We start from the raw sequence: 26,081 nt of genomic DNA, 5'->3' as shown, positions 1-26,081 counted from the left end.
TGATATCTGTCAAAATTTGTCGCTCCAAAGATTGTTTTCTTCTTCTTTTTCTGCTTCTTTATTTCGTATATTGTAAGCTGTTAGGTTCTATCGCACACCTTTACGTTTGCGTATGCAACTTCTGAGTCTTTAAAGTGTTTGAACTTTCCTACATCGTAAAATTTGAGGTCTTCAGGTCTGTAGGTTATCCTTAACCATATCTTTTTATGATCTACTAAGCAATACGAACCGATTGACCCAGCGACATGTAATTCTGCATTACATTTCTTCTATAAGAACATTTTTTTATGAACTTTGACAAATCCGGTTCAAATATCGACACCCTAATCAGCCGCATTGGCTGCCCTTGTCCCCTTCTGTCCTTCCGTGCTTGCGCTAAGCGACCATAACCCTCGGGAAGCTCGTTGCCAAGATCATCAAGCAGGCCGAAGAGTATGCCAACCTTTTCGGAAGGCGAAATTGGAACCAATTCTGCTCCCAATTGTCTCCAAGCTACTCTCACTTCACGTACATCTTGGAACCTTGTCAAGTCGCTTCGACACCACACAGTCCAAATTCAAATCTGGCAAGAACCTTGCTAGAATAATACAGAGCTACGATGGAACAGAGCAAGAAGAAGCCTGGATTGAGATTAAGCAGAAATTCACCGACAGCACTTCGTTAACTCCACACCAAACCAGCCACTCTTGATACTTAAGAAGTCCAGACCACCTTTTCACGCAGGCGGAACAACAAGCGGCCCTGAGAAAACTGGCCCGGAACACCACTCTCGGCAAGGAGCAAAAACAACAAAATCTTACGCAGACCAAACCAACAGGCGACGACGTACCTTCTCGAGCATATGAACTACACTTGGGAGACAGGGGATGTACCAGAATTGTGGAAACATGCCGAGGTGATCGTGATTCTCAAGCTTAACAAACCACCAGGACTTGGGAGCGTGGGCCCTCCATCCCTGACCCCATGCGCAGGGAATGTCTACGAGCACATGGTACTGCACCGTCCCACGAACCACTTGGAAGACTAAAGTGCCTCTGAAACGGTTCGGACAAATTTTGTAGACGCGCAGGGTACAGCTAAAGCTAATCATTCGCACCGCAATTTGTGTGAAGCATCTCATATTAAGAGAGCTGTGGACGATTACAAGTTGCCCTCTTCCATAGTCATGCATTTTCTCCTTAACTCGTTCGCCGAGTGCAATGTCTTTAGATTAGTTTGCCGAGTGATCGGGGCTAAGTTTCCCTTCACTGGCTCTGCGTCATGATGGCACGTCGTGTCTCCGGCTTTCGTTTCTCCAGGAGCGAGCGCGTGAAGCATCTCCAAACTATCCGTCAGCTGCTCGGCAGTCGACCCCGAGCGTGAGCTATCGAAGCAGCGCGCGTTGCAAGCATTCTGTCGCAGCGCCGAACGTGTCTGGTATTCCGGTGACCACAGGTGAACTGGGCGTTTCGACGGATGCGTACAGGCGTAAACTCAAGCTGATGAAGGAACCTTAGCGTAGACGTACGTGAGCGGCCTAATGGGTCTGCACGGTCCAGCCACCTGCTGGCGCAGAGCTTAACCAGCCAAACAAAGCGCTAATGTTGCTCTAACCAATTGTAAAGCATTTTAAACATTTACAAAAAAAACGTGTTGACTATTACACACCTGTGAAAAACTTACACCAGCAGTAAAGAAGAATACATTTGGTTACTGCTACCCTGTGTTAAGCGCACATCCGCAGTACACACTACTGCTGCCGACAACACTTGTCCACTCAAGACATCTTCCTGCAACTCAAAGAAGGCCCATTGACTACTTTGACAAACACAGCAAGAGCGCCATCCTTGCAACTGATATTAAAGGGGCCCTGATCCACTTTTTATCGAAGTGGAGAGTGGCATTTCAAATGAGATTTAGCTATTGTAGAAATTATTTGCCGCAAAAAAGTACTTAAATGCATTCAGCAGAAGCGGAGTTATTGGCGATCAAACACGGCATCCGCTGTGCTCAAGCTGTTTCTTCAATGCCTTTCACTGTGAAGGCTATGGCACAGGGGGCGTGCCTATAACGTTCCGCCTTCTGAATCTCACCGTGGCGCACAGTTCAAATTTCATTTTGGATGTTAACGTAGGCGCCACAACTTCCGCTTGTGGTTCCTACGACGCGCTCAACATAAGCCATAGGTGGTTGTCCGCAGCGAGCCGCAGTGCACTTAGCCAGTGGACTCGTGGCGGCCGTGGTATCTACGCCATGTAGCCTACTGCACTTTGATGTCAGTTATCGGCCAATAGCAGCCGTCTAAGGGAATGACTAAATAAAGTATACGATGACGAAATAAAGCGTCCAGAAGAGAGTGAGGACATGACTTTCGTTGAAAAGTGAGCGTTTGAGAGAAAGGTGACTTCTCGATCTGCTTGCGACCTCCACGCACCGCGTACGGCAGCAAAACATGGCTGAGATGTTCACAGCAGTGTATGCTACCCGCGGCTGTTGTTATTTCACCGAGCCCCAGGGGTGGGTTAGGGTCCCTTTAAGGGGGCATTTGACAATGTCTCACACGCTGCAATTCTCTGGAACCCACCGTACACAGATTATGAGGAACGAACATACAACTAAGTCCAAGCATTCTTGAAGAACCGCATGGCCACCATCAGCTTGGGAAACCTCAAGACAACACAATTTCTGGTAGTAGAAGAAGGCACCCGCAAGGCTCAATTATATCGCTCCTCTTCCAGGGCCGAAAGGGTTAATATCACTATGCTGAAACTCTCGTAGGTTTTTGATAAGATCCACCGCATGCGGTACTTCCCGTATGCCGGCGATATAACAATCTGGATTCGAAGTGATTCCCCATGACATCAACAAGACGCCCTCCAGGAAGCCGTAGACTTCACCATCACTCACACAGTTCAAAAAGTGCGGACTCCTCTGTGCACCAGATGAATGTGAACTCCTGGTGCTTAAAGCCCACACTCTAGGAACACCCCCAATAGGTGAAATTCCAGATCCAGAAAACATTCTTATTGGAGTCCCTATCCCTCAAGTCGACTTCTTCGCCATTCTCGACCGAAGACGACTCATCCAGAAAGAAGGCTCAGGGGCCACAACACTACCGAAACTTTTGTGACTCAAGTGGCATACATGATACGCCGCGTAGCCAACGCACGGTAAACCAAATGTAACGCTTAAGACTTACGGAAACACGGCGTGCAACCCTCAAAAAGCTGGGATATAGAGAGAACGCTTAGGACCAACAGATATCAAGAAGATAATCCCGGAAGACCTCCGCGAATGTGTCATCGTGACCCCATCCTGCGAAATGTTCACCCTATCTCCCACAAAGACCGGCAGCTAGCAAGAGTCCGGGCCCTAAGCAAGGCGCATGGAGCAAACTCGCACATCAGATGCATCGATGCAGCGAGGTACGCGGGAATAGAAGCCCACTCTGTCGGCGTCATGGATACTACCTTTTCTGAAGATACCTGCGCAACTATTTCAAGAAATGTTATTGACACGGCAGAAAAGGCTGCAATCGATTTAGCCCTCTGGACGTACAAGAAAGGTGCCGTTATATTCACTGACTCCTAATCCACACGCAGTAACAACCAAAAGAGTAGAATTTCTAGTCAAACACTTCGATTCCTCCGCCGTACCGTAGCACGCCACCTTCCAGGCGCCTACATCATCTGGACTCCGGGACACACCCACCTGGCAGGAAATGAGGCCGTCAACGCCTCAGCCCGAGGATACGCTAACCGGGCACTACTGAAAGAGTGATCTCTGGGAAACCAGCATGCACCCAAGAAACACATTGACATCCTCTTGCATTACAGACTAGACAAAAGAACACGCCACCCCAGCGGAAACTAACAAACTGAGAAGCAGGCAACCTCCAAACAATCCAAAACAATAGTCACGTCCATGCAACCTTGCTACACAGGATCTCGCCCACCACTTCCAGCTACGAATGCGAATTCTGCTTTGTACCAAACACTCTACCACACATGGTGTGGGGATGCAAAGGATCGCCGGGAACCATAAGCACCAAAAGCCTCACCGAAGAGCAGTGGGAGGCTCAGCTTTCAAGCCCCAGCCTGGATGACTAGCGTAATCTGATCGTCCGGACTCGGGAAATGCCTCGTGGCCACGGCTTCCCGGACTGAGAAAGCGGCCCTCGCAGGGCAAAGACTTTTCCCCTGTTCTAAATAAAAGCTTATGTTCTTCTCTTATTCTGCCACTTATGCAAGAATGCTTAGCTGGGTAGTCGATATGATTACTACAATGCGATCATTCAATCATTCCACCTTTCAGTCGGGAACGGTTATAGTTGTCAGCAGCCTTAATGTTCAAATAAGTAGAAATTTTGCGCGCTGAATACTTAACCTTATGTACCTAGATACTCTGTAGCCGTTGTTGTTAAGTGCAATACATTTACTTTCAAATCTTTCCCAATTCCAGGTGGTAGAAGAGCTTTTATCGAAAGAAGCGGCCGAAATGTCCAGAGCCAAGATTAACGACTCCAGAACTCATGATGATGTCCGTTTCTATGGAATGACCAACGCAAATCGAAGGGATAGCGGAACTTCTCATTCTTGCTACTGGGACAAGGACGACAACGTGGTGGCCATAACGAGCACGGTGAACTACCTGTACGAAATCGAAGCATTATGCTCTTGAAACGGCGCGCGCTAATACGAATCAACAGTAGAGAGTTTTAGCATGTGCGTGCACATAAATTCCGTTCAAGGAATGCTGGCTTAACAGGAACATAAATGTGACCAGTCAGGTTGGCGGCGTTATCTTGTGACGCAGAGTACACCTGTCGATTATTCAGTAACTAGCCATATTAGGCTTATCTGCTGGTGGCAGTGTTGCCAGCGATGCAATCAAATGCGTCAATTCGAAGTGGGAAAGGCCAGCAGCAGGAGCGGTGCGATGCATAGACATTGTCCTTTACGTAGTGTTTTTTTTTATAGCTTACTGTTATTTGTTCTTAAAGCGAATGGTCGGAATAGTGTCTGGATTCAGTGGAGTGAACGAGCAAATGAAGCGCAGGTGTGACAGCATGATCATGCCATGTTCGTCATGCTGTTGTGATTCCATTGTGGTCATGCCACCTTTGTCATGCTACCGTCGTCGTGACACCTTCATCATCTCCACTTTCATTATTTCATTTTCGTCCCACCGTCGTCGTCATCGTAGCGTTGTCATGCCGTCTGCGTAAGCACGCTGACGATCATTTGTTACGCCTTCATGAAACACCGTTGTCGACGTCAGCGGCAGATTGTGTAAGTGTCGTTAGTTTATTCCTGCCATTCTAAGCTGTTCGCTTACTTTGGCAATCATGTTCCATGGTTTGTGCTACCATTTGAATTCGAATAGCTTTCATTGTTTTTTTTCCCACTTTTTTGTGCTGGTTCGACTTTCATCGCAAACACAATGGCGCCGATGCAATGACCACACTCTCCGCGCAACCGAGTGGCGAGGCGTGTTCTTTGCTGGACGCGGACTATTGTAGCTCTTTGAGAGGCACTTGCTGCGTCGCGAGACCTTTGGGGCGTCTGAAGCTTTGATTGCTGAAGGGCGAGTTCCTCGTCTCCCGCCTTCGACCACGACGACCTTCCCTTTCTCCTTCCCTCTCTATGTTCCCCATCCTTTCCCCAAGGCACTGAGACGTGCTCTCTAAAGGGCCGGAAAAAAAAAGCACATTTTCCTTTGCACAATCTCTCTTTTCCTATCCACTGCAGACAACGCACATATGACAAACCGACTTATACCTATAGCCGCCTTTACTTCCCTTTCAAATATTACAGTTCATGGCTTTGTTCTATGTGAATTACGTAACGAAAGAGTAAACGCTACCTAAATATCTTCCCTTCAACAAATACACGCCTGCAAGCTCATTATTCATTTAATTAACTTTTAATAAGCATTTGGCTATTCAGTTACATTGGAAATCATCGACAATGGTTTGTGCGCAACCTATTATTCGCTTTCGCCGTCCAAAGCTAGGACATGACGCCAACGCTACAAGTACGGTTGAAGTGTCCGTACCAATGCTAGATGAAGATAATGATTGCCGAGAGGAAGAGGCGCTTTTTTCGACAGGCATTAAGCAGCACGGTTTCGCTATACTAGCAGGCAACTTTCTGCGGCAGTGAAGGGAACGCTACGGGGGCAAAGCGCGCACAAGAAAGAGCGCTTCTGATAACAAAGTCTTGCCCTTTCGTCTTTGTTAGTTTAACCCTTGAAGGCTCCAATTCACAACTTCCGTTTCACAACGGTGTCCACAACGTATTGCTAATCATTGATACTATTAAAAAGTTCTGGAGCTGACGGAGGGCCAAACAAATTTTTACAGTGATACTCTCAATGGAACGCCCGGTACTTGACAGTTATATTTAGCAAACCCTCTAGACATCGACCATTCCTCGGGTTTAGAAACAAGCGAACATCTGTCCTGTCTTCAAATCTGGCAACTAACAGCTAATCACTAACTACAGACCCATATCGCTGCTGCCCACGTGTTGCAAACCTCTCGAGCACATTATTTATAAGCACATCATTCAGTATTTATCGGTAAAAAACGTTCTGTCCCCACAGCAGCATGGTTTTCGAGCAGGATTTTTCGCAACAACGCAGTTATTCGAGTTCTCGCATGGCATAGCCACAGAACTAAATAACCGTGGTCAGCTTTATGCTAACTTTATTGAATACTCAAAAGCATATAACATGGTAAGTCATAAAAACAACTAATAAAATTTCCTGCAGTCTTTCCTGGTAATAAAATTATTGGCTAGATATCCGATTACCTGCACCTCCAATTCCAATCCGTCACTTTGAACTGCGAAACCTCTTCTACAGCTCAAATCATATCAGGGTTGCCGCAGGGTTCAGTTCTCGGGACACTCTTACTAATCATATATGTTAATGACATTATTGAAGTTGCCAGAAACACACAATTGCAAATACGTCTCTACGCAGATGATTGGGCGATCTAATCCGACATTCGTGCTGTTCGTGATCAACAACTGCTTAACAACGTTTTTTCATCGTTTTCAGACTGGAGTAACACATGGAAGATGAGCATTAACTTCAGCAAACCTGTGGCAATCACTTTTAGTAACAAGAAACAGCCCCTAAAATTCACGTACAGCACTCAAGGTTACAGTAATAACAAACTTCACGAGTTTCAATACCTCGGAGTTATTCACAACTAACCTTACTTGGCATAATCTTATCAATATAATCTTCTCTAAAGCGCTGCGAAAACTAGGGTGCCTAAAACGAACTTTAAAACACGGCTCTAAAGAGTGCAAGCTTATGGCCAAGAAATCAATAATTAGAGATGTTTTAGAGTATGCTTCTGTAGTTTAGTCGCCTCATCCTATAAAGAATATTTCGAAATTAGGATTCGTTCAGAAAAAAGCTGTTAGATTTATCTATGGTTGTTACGACTGTTTGTTTTCTCCGTCATTCCACGCCCATGCTTTATCATTGGAGTCATCTTCGTTTCGTCGGACGTGTGACCGTCTAATCCTGCTGCACAATGTCGTACACGGATCGACTAACATCTAACTAACGACTAATGAACTATCAACTAACTATCTCGCTAATCACACCTCCTGCGCGAGTAACCCGATGTACTCACCTATTAAACATAGATCCTTTCGTTCCAATAATAGATTGTTTTAAGTTCTCTCTTTTTGCACACACTGTTGAATTATGGAATAACTTACATGGTTTTTTGCGTTCATTGCCTACTAATCAATTTCAGGAAGAACTGCCTAACCATATTAGTTGACATTTTTGTGTTCATAAGTTATGTAACCCATCTCGGCAGTCTGAAAATGAGATAGCAATATTTGTAAATAAATAAATAAGTAAATTAATTAATTATTTACTCTTTCTTCAAAATTAATTTGACCTCATTCCTTGAATCTTAATGATCACAAGGATCATACAGATGCAGCGTAGAAAAATAATTTCCGATTCCGCACTGAGTTTTGTCACGTTTGCAGATGTGAACTTCGTGCGAAAGCTCCGTCAGATATGAGAACATAAATTATCTAATGCTAGCAGGCTTGAAAGCACCAATCAAAACACTTGAAACTTATGCCTGGTGGGACACATTGTAATAAAGAATCAAAGGAGTGAATGCACTGCATATGACGACATACTCACACCGAGCAAACATATGTTGCCGTCTAGCCTCCGACTCGTTTCAGTAAAACATCTTGCTCATTTTATTGAAGCTTACCGCACAATCTCGAACGGAAGTGTTTCAAGATGTATGCGACACATTTTAAATATCATTACTTTCATCGGTATCTCTGCTGTTGATGGGCCTAAACTGTTAAGCAAGAGAAAACAGGACCACGTTATTTAGAACTAAGTAAGGCAAAACATACCATTTAGCTTATTTTGCGGTTTTTCCCTTCTGCGTCAGGCCAAACTCAAAGCCGTCGGCGTGGAAGCTGCATCGATTCCCCCAGCGTCTTGTCCGCGACATCAAGAGCGCTGCCAAAATGCTGCCGGCCTGCTTGGCGTGGTTGCACCTGTAACACAAGCACATGTAACGCCCGCACCACCCTTTCCTTTCCCTTTATTGCCACAGAAGCTTGTCCACGAGCGGAACAGCTTATCACGCACGAATGGCAGGCAGTGACCGTTTGTGGAGTCGAAAGATCAGTTAGGTACACGGTTTATCCCCTTTCATGCCATCACCGGAGTCGTTCTAGCCTGTGTAGTCGCTTATCGCGAATAATTTTTTTTCGCCAGTTTGTGAAAATTACTTGGACATAAGTCCAACCATGACGAACTTTGCTTCCAGCTTAGGCCTTTTAAACTGAAATTCTTCTTACGCAAAACCTTGCTGTGCAGAACTTGTGGTCGGCATTTATCGTGCACAGATTTGATATGAGTGATCATGGACGGACCAAATGAACAAGCATTGCGCATTGGTGGCCCACGGAAACCTTTCCAAGCGGACTCCCAGACTCTCCCTGACTTTCTGGCGATGGACGCGCTGCTGTCTCGGCGACTAGCTCACGCGCAGGGCAGCACTAGCATCTTTAGTACCCTTAAGATGTGTCCAGGCTGCTTTGCCTTGTTTTCTACAGAATTATGCAGGGATAAAACAAATGATGTCTAAATGTTTTCACTGCCGCAATTGCACATCACGAACAACAGAACTGATTGCCTTGAGTATACTTTTCTGTGCCTGCTTTCTTAGGGTCCGGGGCATCCGCTTGCCGGTCTTTCGCCGAGTACACTCCTAAGCGAAATTACGCCCTTTGGGTCGTACCTCGCCACACAACAATGATCCTCATCTCTCTAGTCCGTATTTCCTTTCTGTAACGCTGCGTACCCGGTACTTCCAAGTCATGAACAACATGCGCGTGATCAGCAAGACAGAGCATTCTCGACAATAAATTAGTGAAAGCAGCGTTTTCAAGAAAGAAAACACAAGCAAGACAGCTGATGATTATTGTTGTGTGGCAAGATACGACCCAAATGGTGCACATTTGTTTAAGAGTGTAAAGTGCAGTTTACATTATCTCCAGAATGAGCCCGCTCTAGTCGGCGCGACAACCCTGGATACTGTGCCATAGCAAAAGGGGCCTATCCCAGAGACAGTATCACGCGAAGTCACGTGGGTCACGTGGCAGGAGCTTCCGTGTTTGCCGTGTGCACTGGAAGCTAGCGAAAAATTCGCTTCTCAGATTCCAACGTGACGGTTATATCTTGATATAAGCTTGACGAGTGTGAAGTATGAGAGAGACGGGATGGGGTATAGGCGTGGTTGTGAATATTTATATATATATATATATATATATATATATATATATATATATATATATATATATATATATATATATATTCAAACTCGATCTAACGCAACCAGAATTTACGAAGTTCCCGATATAAAGAAGAAATTTCCATTCCCCGGCAAGTACGGATCAATGTCGTCATCAAGCTGAATTAATAAAACTAGCGTGCATTAAACCCGATTTAACAAAGTTTTTCCAGAAATACATGAGAAAAAAAATGCTGTGATTTGTTTATATATTGAAGTAGGCGGGCTTGTTGTCGAGCGTACGCTCTAACGCTATCGCGTTAAAACATCTCGGCGCTCTAATCACGGCCCCAGCTTTAGTTTGACGAAACTGCATGCCGCGCCCAGTCACGGACTTCGCAGACTTTTGACACGCGCAGGCGTGGGTTAGCGACAAATGCAATGCCGCGGTAACTTTTCGTTGTCGCTACGTTACAGTTTCAGGCATTCCTAGGTATTTAGGTATATCGCGTGCGTGTGTGTGTGTGTGTGTGTGTGTGTGTGTGTGTGTGTGTGTGTGTGTGTGTGTGTGTGTGTGTGTGTGTGTGTGTGTGTGTGTGTGTGTGTGTGTGTGTGTGTGTGTGTGTGTGTGTGTGTGTGTGTGTGTGTGTGTGTGCGTGCGTGCGTGCGTGCGTGTGTGTGAAGAAATCGACGTTGCAAAACACCATAAATGCGCTTTCTACGTTTCGGTCGGGGAAAAGGCCGTTTCGCGCGCTCCGATAGCCGAAATTAGTCGCTCCATAGTCCCGCGCGTAATCACGTTTTTCCACATACAAGAGATGATATGGTTTGTACGGAGAACTCGCTTCCATTTGCAAATTGTGATGAGCCCGCTAAAATTACTTGTTGAAAAGTTAATTATTGCGTTTTTGTTAATTAACGACAAATTAGTACCAGTTGCCCAGTGGTCGCCACTCCTGAAGGCATGCCTCCGAACCAACCGTACTTTCATTTCAAAACGGCTATTTTTCTCAAATTCTCCCTAAAGTATCCATAGATATAATTCAGCAGATACTTGAGGCTGCCTACACGTGGGAATGCGAAAGCATTATACCGTTTGTAGACCTACGAACGTCGTGAACGTGCTCACGAACGCACGCACCAGGCACAGGTTTCGTCAGCCAGAACCGTCAGCCAGAACCGCGCGCTCGATTCACACCACGGACGCCCGGGCTCGATCCCCACCCACGCTGAAATGTACCAAATTTTCTCTTCGGAGACTTTGGGTTACTTTGTTTACCGGGACCTCCCTGAGAAGTTTGGCATCAGTCTGAGGATTATTTTGTGTGCTTACTCTTCGGGCCGCCAGCCATTTTCGGCACCATCATTCGGTCACGCCGACGGATTTTCGCGTAATTGGGCAAATAATGATTGCGCACTAAAACTCTCTATATAAGAGTGCAGCTGACGGGGCGGTCTGTTCCCGATCTTCGTCAGCTGATTCTCGTAGAGGCAGGATGCGCGTCGAGTAAGGTCCTGAACAACACTTTGCAATTTTGACGTAATGGTTCTGCGGAAACCCGCGAGGTGGAGAGAGGTAATTAATAATGGGAAGATCAGACAACCACCCGTTAGCAGCTAATGCTACAAAGGAATAACCCATACGGGTTCCCTAGTACTTCTCTGATTTTCAAGTTAATAATTAACACTTTGCAATGTGGCAAACACGGTTAAAATCATAGATCGGAGCCCTCAAAGACGTGCGACGAAATACAAACACATCTCTCGAATTTACCTCTAAATCGCCACAGATTTCTTTTGCTGTTTGCTTCGGGCTACACTTCAGACATTCGTGTTCATCTCCCGAACGGAAGGTACAGTGGTTCGCACCAGTTTAAACTGGTTCACAGAGTTCATAGCGCTTCGCTAAAGAAACATCGCAGACGTATGCCAATCTGAGCAACTGGCGCATCAAAGACATGTAAGCTGTATAAGCGAGACTGCGCGTCCCTCGTCGGAGGTGCTAGAGTTCTGTTTGCCGGCTCTTCTTGGTGATCATTCATCACCGATGCCCTGGCCAAACGGCCGCTTCGAGGCTTCCACGCAAGCTGTGTTGCAGGATAACGCCGCCAGCCTTTCACAGATGCAGCGGTACAAACTCTGAGCATGTAAATACGCGACATGGCAAACAAACGTTACGGGCTACCTGGCTACAAAAACAGCGAATGAAGTTGTCTATTCGTGTGAGTTATCCGCAAGGTAACTTTTGTTATAACTGATGTTGTATTTCAAAGCAAAATTTCAGGAATATAACGCAGTTTGCTTCGCTGGCTGTTCACCGACATTTGGTACCAGTCACGCCACGACACTCGGTCGTTGCACGAAAAAAGGTTGCGTAAGTTCGTCTAACAGTTCCGGAGTAAAAGAAAATTAACAGTCCTCTGCGGGAATGCGCAGGTTATTTGAATATGCTCAGAGCTGACGTTGTGTATGTGAGTGAGACAGAATCGGTAAAGGACTTCAAGACTTTGGACGTAATCTACACAGCTTATGTATCGTGGCACAGTAATATGAACGTCTATGAATAACTGGACTATTTTACTAACACAAATATTGTCTTCCCAAATGTAGCTTAATGCCGACGAGAGCTTCTTGGGCTTGTTGGTACATTGCGACAGAGCAAAAGCACGAAAACTAGACACGGACGGACGGAGGAGGCAAGACACACAAACGCTAGGTTTCACCAAATGTCTATTTGAAGCAGGACAGAAAATATATACGCATTAATTCACAGGAAATGCGCATGTGAAACAGCCATGGCTTTAAAAGCTGTCTGATATGGGCCCAAAGGAAGGCAAGTTTTTTACCGATCATCCGACAGATGGCAAGCTGGCGCATGCTGTGCCGATTTGTTCAGTTCTGTCTGCTGACGTACAAGATGCTTCCTTTTTTACCGGAACGCATTTCTAGACTTCGTGCTTTTACTATCAGCATATATTCAAACGCAAACAGTTCCGACACCGCCAATAATACGTATACGCGTATAATCTATCAAACACAAGCCTGGACTCATCGTGAGTCTTCAGGCCTACAAGTGTATCATTTATCTGCAGAAATTTCGCGCTTGCTCGATTGTGGCTGCTCCGCGGTCGGCACGCAGAGTCCAGGAGAGACTCGGTCAGCAGAAAAAAAGAAAAAAAAATATGCCGATTTGCTTTCGCCCCTTGTGACCACAACTGGCCCTTTACAAATAAATATTACACCATAGGATGCCCAACAGCTGTATCATACTTCAAATATGTAACCTTTCTAATGAGTAACCAGACTTCACACGTTTTATTTTGATATCGTTGTGTAGTGGTAAGAAGGCGTTACTCAATCATTCATGTACCGCGCACATAGATCGCGGCGTTGTATCGCAAAGAATGATCCAATGGGAGCTAAGTTTAGTCTTGCGCGCAGCCTTCAGAAAGGCGCAGCTCAGAAGTGCGTTTGTTCATCCGGGCAGGAGTGGTCTCACTTGAAGAAGCTCACCGTGCCATAATAGGAATAATTCGTCAAACTCTAACTGTTGTTCATCAAGAGTTGTAAGGCCTTCAAATGAGCAATCTGTCACAATCCGTCGCAATAAAATTCACGTTTGCACGGCTATGTTCCGAGATACACCCACAAGATGCATTATTTCCGTGCGAACCAAAAAAACAAAAAAACAAAAACAAAAAACGACTATTTTAGTTGTATGTAAAAGCGTCGTTTTCTTTTTGTGTTGTTTTTACTTCTTTCTACGGCAAGTTTTGGTAGCCAAGTGGTGCCCGACGGCACTGGCTTCATCCTGAACGACGAGATGGACGACTTCTCAACGCCGGGGCAAATCAACGCTTACGGCGTAGGCCCTTCGACCGTGAACTTCATCGCGCCAAAAAAAAGTCCTCAGTCCTCGATGGTGCCCACCATAGTACTCGACAAGGACGGAAAGCCAGAAATGTGCATCGGTGGTTCCGGAGGGTCCCTCATCACCAGCGGCGTGGGCATGGTAAGCAGCCAAATATAATACTACAGGTGTGTTATCTAGCTACATGATGGTGATGAGATGAAATGTAAATCTTCCTGGCTGGCTATAAGAACGCTTTTTGCGAGTGCCCTGAGCGAAGAAAAGAGAGAGCACCTAGCGTCCACCTTTTTCCGGAAAGTAGGTCTGAGCACGCACTGGTACCACTTCCACTCACAGCATTCATACATATTTCGCACATTTTTGGGCAGCTCGAGCTGCAGCTGTGCGGCCGATATCCACGCAGGGTGCAGTTAACGTACCAGTATATTCCACGATAAGCCAGGCTTTCCAAGGTGACGGTGGTCGCGCAAAACGATCACTTCCCTTCTTCGCTTCGTTCAGCATTTATATTGATCATATAGATGAGACAAAAAATGTTATCGTGAGCACAAAAAGCTGCTAAGCAAGAGCTTTACAGGATGCTTGCCTCGAGTAACTAGGCAGTGCAATAAGCAACCGCAAAATGAGTAAAACAGTTCGAGACGATCACAGACCTTAGACTGCACATGACAAAACGTTAATATACACATCGAGCATAAGAAATAAGTACTAAGTATTGAAAGGGAAGAATTCTCACCCATCCGAACGTAGCGCAAAGATTCAAAGGAAGCTCGTATGGGTTTCTCGGAAAGAAAGCTTCACAGTTGAGGGAAAAATTTTCCTGGTCGAGGATTCCAACCTGGGACCGACGCCTTTCCAGGGAGGAGAGGTGTTGTTCTACCATCTGAGCTTGCTTACCTAAATTACATACCTGACTCTTATACGCGATGAAACACAGAAACTGACATAATGCAAGCTATTCCCAAGTCGTGCTGCTGAAGGTTACTACAATCACGCTCCTTTAGAACACGTGCTTGTTATTCTATAGATATGAATGCCATCGCAGGCACAATCGAAAAGAGTACTATTTTTAAGACGCACTTGTGGCTGCCTGCTGCGTCTAGGCATCTCAGCGAAGGTTGGTTTCGGTCTTCGACGCTACCGCATTCAATACCTGTTACGCCTGGGTCACGTAGCATTCTTACGTCCTAACGAATCTCTGTCACACATAGACAGGGCGTCTAAGACGGCTCAGCTCCACATTTGGAAAGGCAGAAGCGGGAGAAATGTAGTTCACTGCCAATTGAATGACGGGCCTCTAGAATGGTCGTTGTGGCTCTAATGCTGTCACGGAGACTAAGACAGGGCCTAGGATAACGACACAAACTGCATGGTTCGCGAAGACTCACCCTGCTATCTTGTATGTCCCTGAGCTTTTGTAAATAACCTGCAGATTTATTTTATAACTCTCTTCTTCCTGCAACTTGTTGGTGAAGGTGTTGGCCTTTCTGCACGTAAAGACGAAGTTACGCAGTGGTCCCTCTTTGGCTGCCACTGCAAAGCGCACTGAAAGCGAGAACGCTTCAAACACTTTAATCGCCTCGCCTGCCGTCACCGTGGCGCAGTGGTGAGATACAGGCATATTTTCCAGCACTGGAAGCGCTGGTGTTAAAAAAACTGGCTTCAGATGAACGAACGCGTAAACTTGCACTAGAGTGGGGGCCTGGCTCCTATATGCTAGTTAACCTGGCCTTCTGCCCCAAGGATACGGGACGGGTCTGGTTGGAGAGCTCTCAGGCAGTGCGCACCAGCTAGGCGCTGTAGAAACGGAAGCTAGAGCCGTAGTTCGGCAAGCCTGTTGGCTGCCAGCGTACAGCGGAGAAAGACCTCACATTGCGCGTTGAGGTTTGCACCTAGTCGTACCTGACGTACATCCAGGAAGTGCTTGCTCTTTGCGGCAAAACTGATGAACAGATACGGAACTGGAAAGGTCGCACAGGTCCTTATTCAAATAGCTGACCGCGCATTTAACCCGTGCGCTTGTAAGCATTCATCGGCAGTGCAGGATGTCATATCTTAATTGCGCCGCTTCGAACAAGTGACGAGATACTTAACCCTATTTCACTCTTAAAAATGTTTACACCCTTTGACGGCTTATCTTGGCCCTAAACAATAATTATCATCTACCTTGTTTGCATTTCCTTTCTCGAAAACTCAGCGCTCTCTACCTTCCTGTCAAGAATGCTGTGGCACGCTGATAACGCGCAAGTCGTTCGCGACTTTGGAAGAACTGGGCTCGCAACATTCAAGAAAGGAAATGCGGGCAAGACAGATGACAATTATTGTTGGGGGACAAGCTACGACCCAAAGGGTGTAAACTGTTTTAAAGGGTTTCCGCCTTCGAGAACAGTCGTACTTCGCTTGTGCCAATTACACACGACAGTCTTTTTAAGCATCGTTCACTGGGAGACCGAAGGCTGCATCTTCAGCTTCTCCATAGGTCAATGGTGTAGAGGATTTCCAAGAAACAATTTCATTAATCCAGATGGGTGTCCGCCAGGCACCAAGGCCAAGGTCGGACTTCATTCAAATTATTTCGTCAACAGACCTTGCTAACGACCTGCCGGCCTGCATGCTCGAACTCAAAGCCTGTATTTTCATTCTCGCTAACACAACCCGGAATACTAATGACGTTCCTCGATGATAGGCCTATACCAAGTTTTTATGTGAAGGCCTTATATATATATTTCCTTTTGTGTAATTTTATGTAATTCTTGTGTAATGTTTTATGTAATTTCCTCTTCAAGAACCGTGCTCCGCCATGCGGGTTTCCGCAGAACTGATTGGTCATATTGAGTGTCTCTGTGCTTCAAGTTTTCAATTAATTCGTCCTCGCGCGATGATCTGCTGCAGCACCCTGGTTAGTTCAGGCAGTAGAGTGACGGCACCGAAGAGGCGTTCGTCCTGGGTTCATGTCCAACACGGCCGAACGAAAATTTTTGCCTTTCATGAGCCTTGTTCCACCTTGCGTGCTCCCGCAGAACTGATTTGCCATTTCCAACTAATATTATGTGGGCTGCTAGGGTCACTGTTGGTTGGCACCATACTCTTATTTTGTTTGATTCCTTGGAGCACTGCACCTACGAAAAAAATTTAGGCCTTGATTTCTTGTTCTCACACTTGGCCCTTATTGTCCAGCTCTGCTGGAGTCGTGCAACGTTCCCTGCGATATTCCCGTGTTACAAGAAGCGCCGCGCGATCACATTGTAACAATGATTACGCGCGGTAAAATGGTCCTCAGAAAAAGATAATGTACAAGTGTAAATGTGACGCTTACGCTCTCGATCCCGCGCTGAGTCGACTGTGTTCAACTGGTTAAGTTCGCCTGCCTTTCCAAGCCGTGCCTTATATTGCTGTTTTGCCCGTACCACCTGTCGCGGACGGCTACTTCATTTGAAATCCTAACACTAGCGTCCTGCTTTCGCACGATGCATTCCCGCCCATCATCGTAACTATCGAATAAAATGCAACCGCTCTTGATGTGGTTAATTTGGACTATGCTCGCAAATACTTTTTTTCGAGGTGTCATGAGAGGCCAACAAACAAAAAGACCAAGGACAACACAGGGGAAATTACTTGTACTTAATAATTGAAATAAAGAAATGATAAATTATTGGAAGCGAAAGTGGATGCAAAAACAACTTGCCGCAGGTGGGGAACGATGCCACGTCTTCTCATTACGCATGCGATGCTCTACCGATACCATTGGATAGAATATCGCTCGCGTAATGCGAAGACGTGGGATCGTGCCCTATCTGCGGCAAGTTGTTTTACTGCGAAGCTGTATACCTCTACCGTCCAAGGAACTTTTCGTGTCGCCAGCAATAAACTCCCCATACGTGGGGCCATCCCGGAGACAGTGCAATGCCGGGTCGACCTGCGGCGGAAGTGAAGCAGGCGTTAATCACTCCGCATACGTGGCCGATCCCGAAGAAATTGCAATATCGGCCTGACCCACGGCGGAGATGAGGCAGGTGTTTTTTCATCCGCTTTCACTTCCATTAATTTATGATTTCTTTAATCCAATTATTCAGTACTAGTAATTTACCCTGTGTTGTCCTTGGTTTCTGTTTGTTGGCCACTTATGCTATTATTTAAGAACTCAGGCCCCTCTGTTAACCCCTTTTTTCTGGTTTTTCCTTGGTTTGTCACTTGAGGCCTTCGAGCCGGCCAGCGACTACCATATTTGGGCGTTTAACTGGTGAAACTTTATTGCCTATCATGAATTTTACGGGTTCAAAACCTCAAGCATCAGATCTCTATACGGCAAAGACCACTCCCGACCTTCCACCCCAGCCTTGTATCGCAGGGGCCAGGAGCGATGAACGGGACAGTGATTAGGTTTAAATTTTTCTTGCAACAGCAATTAGATGGACACTCCAGACGCATTCATTTCGTCGACGTCGCCATGACGTTCGGCATAAAGTCGAAGGGCAACAATACCATCACCGCGCATCGCATGTGTATGTGCGAATGAAAGCACGCGAGGGAAGCCGACGATCGAGGCTCAATCTGGCGCGCGTGAAGGAAGAAGGCGGAGAGCAAACGCGCCGTCTTCCGTCGCGCGAAAGCCCGTGGGGGCATGGAGAAAGGGCGGGGGATGCAAAGGGCGGGCGTTGTGCTCCGGCAGCAACTGTGCATTTTGCGACCGGGCGCAAGGTCAACTGACGATCACCGCTCCATGTCGCGCACGACATATATATGGAGGAAAGCCCGGAGACAGCGTGTGAGGTGTGTGTGTGCGTGTGGGGGGGGGGGGGGGTGCGTCCTTGATTCCGCCAACGTGTGCCTACTTTGCACGGCCACGCGAGGTCGCGCGCGCCGTATCTTGAAAGGGAACTGCAGACGGCTCATACCTTTGTGCGCGTTGTGTGTTCTAACCGCTGTTGCGATGAAGCGATAGACAACACGAAGCTCACTTAGCTTGCTGCTGCTGCCGCACTTGCTCACACTAGCGTTTTGACAGCGAGTGTCCTCGCTCATCGATGGGGATTTGTTCATGCTTGCTTGTGCGCGCTGACACCATGCTTGTTAATACAGTTAGCGAATGTTTTCAAGTCTATGCGGCCGATAAAGCTACTACGACCTTGCTTCGTGTAGCCGTCTACTATTTTGCAATCGCAATCGATGCTTCGCCTTTTAGGCGAAAGTGCGACTTCTTTCCCCATCGCATTCAGACGAGTTTAGCTGTTCTAAGTATAAGTCAGACTGTTGGCTATACAATAACACAGCTTTTCCTTAAAGTACGTTGGAGAAGCTTTGAAAACTGCAATTCACAAACAACAAGATGTTCTGAGTGCACCCTTTCTTTTGGTAGGCGTGAGTCATAACGTTGGCGGAATAAGACACATGATACAATGCTGTGACTATTTCTCTACTTAATGACATACCTGGGTAGGTCGGTTTTGAAAGCAACAGAAGGACCTCTATCTTACATCCCCCTGACACCTGTGCGCCTGGCCAGCTCTGACATGAATTGGTTAATAACTCCGCGCGACAGAAACAAGGACAAGAAGAAACACAAAGCTACATCACAAGCGCTGACTAGTAAATGCACAACTAACAATTTGCACTAAGACCCGTCTTTTAAAGGCGCAGATGTTTGCCATATCACACCAACAGGTAACAAAGATTGCCGCTTAAGCACGAGGTCGCGGTATGGAATCATGGCCACCGCGGCCGCATTTCGGTGAGGGCGAAATGTAAAAACACCTGTGTACGTTGATTTAGGTGCACATTGAAAACACCAGGTGGCCAAAATTAATGCGGAATCCCCCACTACGGTGTGCCTCATAATCAGATGGTGGTTTTGGCACGTAAAACGCGATAATTTAATTAAGGTGTCTGACATGTTCGAAATATATCCAAATACCGTCCTTGCACGGATGTATCAGACTAAACCACCACCACCAACAACAACAACGAAGAAACACGTTCATGAAATTTCTTATTATTAGTATTGTCTTTCGAGAAATGTACTGCTTATTTGGGTGGCTGTTCAGTAACACAAACAACCAAAGAACAAACGAGCAACGCCCAAAAGAAAACTATACATTCGTCATTGACTTTAAATAAATTTCTGGGTTTTAAATGGGTTGCAGTCAGTGCAACAAGATATATCGTGTAGTGGTATCATGGAGCACTGTGATTGGCAGTAAGATCGTCGCTTCGTGTCTCCTGATACGTCCGTAGGGTTTTGTGATTGATGAGTGTCTTGGAGGTTTTCCAAAAGTAATTTTGATTACTCACAAATACAGCGACAGTGTATGCGGCAATAATCCTCGATCATTTCTGTCACGTTTCTTTAGTATACATTAGTAGCAAATTTCAACAGCGCAGTTTCAGGCTTATATAGCTACCTTTCATTTGGAGTTGTTAGCTTAGTTAATATGTAGGAAACTTGCAGACCCTACAGTTAAACCTTTGTCCTCTGTTGCCAATTATGCTAATCAGATATGCAGACAAAATCCAGTGACTATCCAGAGCAATCACAGATGCACCTCAAGATAGCGTATGCAAGCTGCGCCTTTATCCAATTAGCCTTATGCACAGTGCATAATCATGCGCGGTTCTGTATATTGCGACCTGCGACATTGTTCTACGCTTGGAGAATTTTCTTCGAAAGGTAATGAATAATCACCATAACAATTACCTTGCGTATATCTTAGTCAAATAGACAACAGCTTATTTGCATGACATTTTTAAGTATTAATGTGTAATTTTTTACCATGTCTGACGCTATCCTGGACAAGTTCGCGCCGCCAATAATTTTCGGGTGCAGACCTGGATGAACAATGTTCCAACCGTTCTGCACCTCTGCTCACACTTCCGAAGTTTATTGCGCAATTTTGAGGACGTTGCACGGCCCCTCAACCAACTTGATAAGAAGAAAACACCGCTTCTTTCATTTCTTAACTCTCGTCAAGCTACTGCGTTCTCGAAGCTTACTGTGCGGTTTACTTGGCCACCCGTTCTAGCGGACTCTGATCTGTCCGCTCCAATAGAAGTTCACACCGATGCCAATTGTTTGGAATCGGTGCTATTCCGGCTGTGTACCAGGACGGATGCGACAACGTTATTGCGTACGCTAGCCATCTCCTTTTAATCTTGAAGCGTAGTTACTCCATTACCAAACACGAAAGCTTCAATTTCGCTTGGGCAGTGGATTCGTCCATTCACATTTTCGTCAGGTTATTCACATTGTCACTGACGACCACGTCTTCTGCTGGCTATCGCCCCTAAAATATAATAGTGTGTGGCTCCGTCTGTGGATTCTGCGCTTTTGAGGTCGTGTACGAGACCGGCCGGTTACACGAAGACAACTGCTTGTTGAGCCATTCAGCGACCTTTTGGAGAGCGGCGAGCGTGCTTGTGTGATATCACTCAGAGATTAGCAAGGCCGCGACCCCTACTTGTAGAACCTCAGCCTCACTTCTTGAAAATATCGCCGTTTTCTGCGTACGCTTGAGCTCCAGAATGGTGTTTTCTACTGCTGTACAACATGCATCCTGGCGGGCTTAACCTGCTTCACTGTCACTTCCGCTTACCTGCGTGGCAGTGGCCTCGTGCAGATACGCGAGGTTCCTATCGTTCGTCATCTTGGCCTCTTTCCGAGATATGGTCCATTGATCCACATCGGTTATTTCGGCCACGGTCCTTGTTGTCCCGTTTGCCATGGAGCGGCTGCTTTTGACTCCCTGCCGCAATGAAAGACTACCAGTACTCCCAGCAGGCCGCCGTCAACTCCTGAAGTACTTATCATCCGAGTCCTTCTTTAGGCTTTGTCTTTATCTCTTTGGCGATATCCCTGAGTCAGCGGATTGCAATAAATGCGAACTGGGCGACCATAGGTGCTCTTCCAACCAGCTCTACAATCGAAGTCTTCCTCGACGAAGATTTGTTCTTTCACCGCTGCGCTCCTCGCGAACCTCTCGCCGACCGGAGCGCTAATTCCTATCCAAGGTTGTACAAGACCTCCTAAGCTCCTGCGAAAAGAAGTGCTATATACTGCTTTACCGTCGACAAATAAAATGCTTCACAGAGTGTCTGTATCGAACCGTCGCTGAAGTACTTGTACATTTTCCCGACTACCATGACTGAGGTGTCGCTGTACATGTTCTCTCGCCACAACTGTGGGGAGGGGGGGGGGGTCATTTTCACTTTATCTTTTGCATCTATGACGGCACTGGACGCTGCGTTTTGACGCGCTCCTTTCACCTGCTTTCGATGCGATGACGCAACGCGCCCTTGATATCGTATCTATGCCACATAAGGCACGGACAGGTTGCCCGCCAGCGTCCTACCACTTCGCAAAATAGGTGGTGCCTGTGTATGACCACCGCCATCGCGCGCCTGCTTCATTCCTTGTGGCTTATGGGCCTCCTTTGGTCACCGTCATGGTGCGTTAGCTTTTCGGAGAAACCAATTTGGCTCTACTCTAGCCCCCATATACAGTGCCTTGAGGCAACATACCGAAGTCATATGGACGAAATCGCGCCTCTTGATGCCACCGCGGCTCAACCTTCCTCCGATGTATTTCACGTCACCTGCTTAAGACCCTACTGCGCAGTTCTAGCTTGCATAAGGTAGGTGGATTCGCCACCGGGTGGCACATCACAACGCACTATACCAATCGAAAGGACTAAGGACTGCGTGGAAGCCAACAGCGCAGAATGACCAGAGCAAACTTCGCCCCCTCCCTCTTGTATTGCACTCTAAGAACAGTTACACCGTTTGGGGGGTATAGTTGCCATACAACAATAAACGTCATCTTTCTTGTCCGCATTTCCTTTCTTTAAGGCTGCAAGCCCATTACTTGCAAGTCACGAACGGCATGCGCGTTATCATCAGGACAGAGCATTCTCAACAGGAAAGTAACGAGCGAAGCATTTTCAAGAAAGAAATGCGGGCAAGACAGGTGACGATTATTGTCGTGGGGCAAATATACACCCCAAAGGGTGTAAACTTTCTCACACTAGTTCACCCTAAAAAACGTTGACACCCTATGGGGTGTATATCTGATACACAGCAGTAATCGTCATCTGCCTTGGCTTGCGTTTCCTTTCTTGAAAACGTCGCGCCCGCTACTTTCATCTCTACAATACTATGTAATGCTGATAATGCGCATGCCGTTCGTTACTGTGAAGTACCGGGCTCGCAGCGTTAAAGGGAAATGCGGAGAAAACAGATGGCGTTTATTGTTGCGCGGCAAGATACGACTCAAAAGGTGTAAACTTTTCTTACACTCCTAAAACGGTTGCGCCCTTTAATTGGGGTGTATATTTGTCCCACAACAATAATAGTCATCTGCCTTGCTTGCGTTTCCTTTCCCTAAAACTCGGCGCTCGCTACTTTCCTGTCGAGAATGCTGCGTCACACTGATGACTCGCGTGCCGTTCGTGACTGGAAAGTGCCGGGCTCGCAGCGTTAAAGAAAGGAAACGCGGGCCACATGGATGACGATTATTGTTGTGGGACAAGATACGCCCCAAAGGGTGTAATTTTTTAAGAGTGTAGAGTGTAGAGAGTGGGCTTGTAGATAAAATAATATGCCTCTCTGCAGCCCTTCAAAATATTTTCAGGGTTGTTACGTGTTCTTCCAACGAATTGTAGTATCTTAGAGCTACGCTCATGCTGGTTTGTATCGCCTCGACATGTCGTAATTTCTTGATCACTAAGTAATGTCGTCACTCATTATTTGGTCATGCTTTTCGTAATTCACATTCGCGCTCGGGGAAACCATTGAATTTGTTGTTTAAGCTTCCTATTAGCAGTAATTCATTTACTGTGTTCTTATTGGTCCGCGTGAAAGTCTTCTTTGAACAGCTTTACTGTGACACATTTAGAGATACGGAATATATCCATCAGAAAACCTCAAATGAGACATACATACCTATGTAAATAAGATATATGAACAAACATGCTTCCTATGTGTTTCAAAATAAGCTTCATTTCTATGCTTAATAGGTTGCAATGCGCACACTCTGGCAAGGGAAGACCATCAAGCAAGCCATCGATGAGCCAAGATTTCACCACCAACTGCTGCCAGCCGAGCTGGACGTGGAAGAATCGTTTCCTCAGGTGGGCGCAACATTCAAATATGTATAGCGTGTGTCATATAAAGCGCATCATCGCGGCTGATCTATAAAGAGAGGAGGGAACCTGGACCAGGTGACGCTATATACCTTGGCTTCAGCGGTCTTTTGATCATGATCGGGGACATTTGCATGTCACTCAAAAATAAAGCAAGCACTGTGTCCGCACGTACATGCCATGGTGGTTTCGTCTTGACGCACCTTTGTGAGCTCGCACTTTTGAACAGAACATAAAGTGACATGATGATGATGATGATGATGATGATGATGATGATATAATATTATGGGCGCAAGGGCCACTAATGGACAAAGAGTGTGAATGTCATGGTAATGGGTTGTCAGTGTGACATGGATTGTGGATGTGATATGGCTGTAAAACTGCAGAAAATAAACATTTATGCAAGATATGACCACAGATGCAGTGACGTGGGTAGTGATCATGAAATATTCTGCGAAGTGATGACAACAGGGGGTGAAGCTGGGTGAAGTAAAAAAAGTGATGTCTAGTTACAGAAAACGAAATCTTGCTGCGTTTGCGACTGAGCGTCGAAGGATAAGTTCAGGTGGGAAACTGCATACTTAGCACATGCAGTCTCGTGCAGTCTCGGCTCGACACTACTTGCAGATTCGGTACTCTGAGAAAGCAGGTTAGTTTCGCCGCAGCCATAACGTTTGGGAACCCCTAGTATAACGGACAGGAAATTGAGCAGCTGTACCGAGGGAATTATACTCCAAACAAACTGGCTCACCAATTTGAGTCACTGAGCATGTCACGCTGGCTATGTGCCGCTTTTCAATGCGCCTCTTTAACGCCAACGTGTGTCACGGGGTATTTGCTGCTTTGCAATCAGTCTCTTTAACGCCAGTTTAGCCCACCGTGGTTCCTCAGTAGCTATGGTCTTGGGCTGCTAAGCACGAGGTCACGGGATCAAATCCTGGCCACGGCAGCCGCATTTCAATGGGGAAGAAATGCAAAAACATCCGTGTACTTAGATTTAGGCACACGTTAAATAATCCCTGATGGTCGAGATTATTCCGGCGTCCTCAATACGGCGTGGTTTTGGCACGTAAAACCCCATATATTTTTTTTCGTGAATCGAGCCCACACGTGGCGCACCCAGACAACAGGCTGTTTTGCTTCACCTGTGAAATCGCTGGTCACGTTATGCGCTTCTGTCGTCGTAACATGTCGGCTAACCATGGCGCCTTCGACCAGTTTCGCTACGCGCCACAACATGCCGCCGAGATTCGTGGCCGAGATGCCGCCGACTCGCCGCCGAGACCCTTCGATCTCGACCGCCGTTTAGGCAGTCGCCGTTCTCCTTCTCCACGTCGACAGTCGCTGTCACCTATGCGCAGTCGGCCACCTATTGCCGAGCGAAACTGGTCAGCGCAGTTTCTGAGGCAAGAACCGCAAGTTCATCCAACTGCCTAAGACCTCAGTTCTCACCGCAGAATGTCACTGGCATCCAGGTTGAGAAAGCAACCGCACAAGCTCTTGTCGGTACCGGGGCCGCCGTTTCCGCCAGCCACGAAAATCTTTTTCGTAAACTGAAAAAATTCGCTACCTCACTCTCTTTCATTGCACTCTGAACTGCTAGCGTGCAGCGCATTCTTTCTGCAGCTGTATGCACCGACCGTGTAGGCAATCGAAATTTTTCGTACATCATCGAGCTTTTTCTGTTGCCATCCTGTTCTCAAGGTCGCACCCCCTCGGATGGTGCTTCCTGTCACCTCACAGTGCCACTGTTGATTGCTCCCGCGCGCAACTGGCCCTTTCGCCGCTATGTGACTCACCATCGGTCGGTGCCGACCGCAGTGTTCGCAACGTCTTCGTTGATGCTGATACTGATCTACCTCCGGAGGCGTTTGTGCTTGTGACCCTGTCGTGTGCTGCTGTGCGAGACTCCACTGTGGCGTTTACGCCATCTGACATGCTTGCTCACGGCAAGGAGCTATTTCTCCCGTCCGCCGTCCTCACAGTTAAGTCTGAAACCGCTTTGATGCCCATATGTAATCCGCACCGGTATCCATTGACCATACTGCGTGGTGAGACCTTAAGATTTTAACAAGCTGCCACGTGCATTTAACATCTTCACGTTCACGATGCACCACCCGTTTTCATTTTGACACCATAACTTCTATCTCACCAACACCGCCTTAAGCAGTTTTCAACTGCGCCACCGACGCAGACATTACGCCCCCTCATCGCATCCAAATTCTTATACTCCGTAAGAAGTTCGTTTCTTTTAGACTGCAGCGAAGCATTGTTGGGCCGCACGACAGGTGTGTCTCAT

General features: G+C 46.6%; 1 protein-coding gene across 1 annotated transcript in view; it reads left to right on the top strand.

The window, feature by feature from the left end:
• Positions 1-26,081, top strand: part of LOC142570589 (scoloptoxin SSD20-like) — a 35,956-nt gene that overhangs the window by 2,950 nt on the left and 6,925 nt on the right. Inside the window, exons 3-5 of the mRNA XM_075678960.1 lie at positions 4,441-4,631; positions 13,553-13,793; positions 23,657-23,770. Coding sequence (XP_075535075.1) covers positions 4,441-4,631; positions 13,553-13,793; positions 23,657-23,770 — 546 coding nt within the window. The remainder of the gene's footprint in view (positions 1-4,440; positions 4,632-13,552; positions 13,794-23,656; positions 23,771-26,081) is intronic.

Source organism: Dermacentor variabilis, chromosome 2 (assembly GCF_050947875.1).
Source record: "Dermacentor variabilis isolate Ectoservices chromosome 2, ASM5094787v1, whole genome shotgun sequence".
Classification (NCBI taxonomy): domain Eukaryota; kingdom Metazoa; phylum Arthropoda; class Arachnida; order Ixodida; family Ixodidae; genus Dermacentor; species Dermacentor variabilis.
This window is presented reverse-complemented; position numbering and strand designations above follow the sequence as displayed.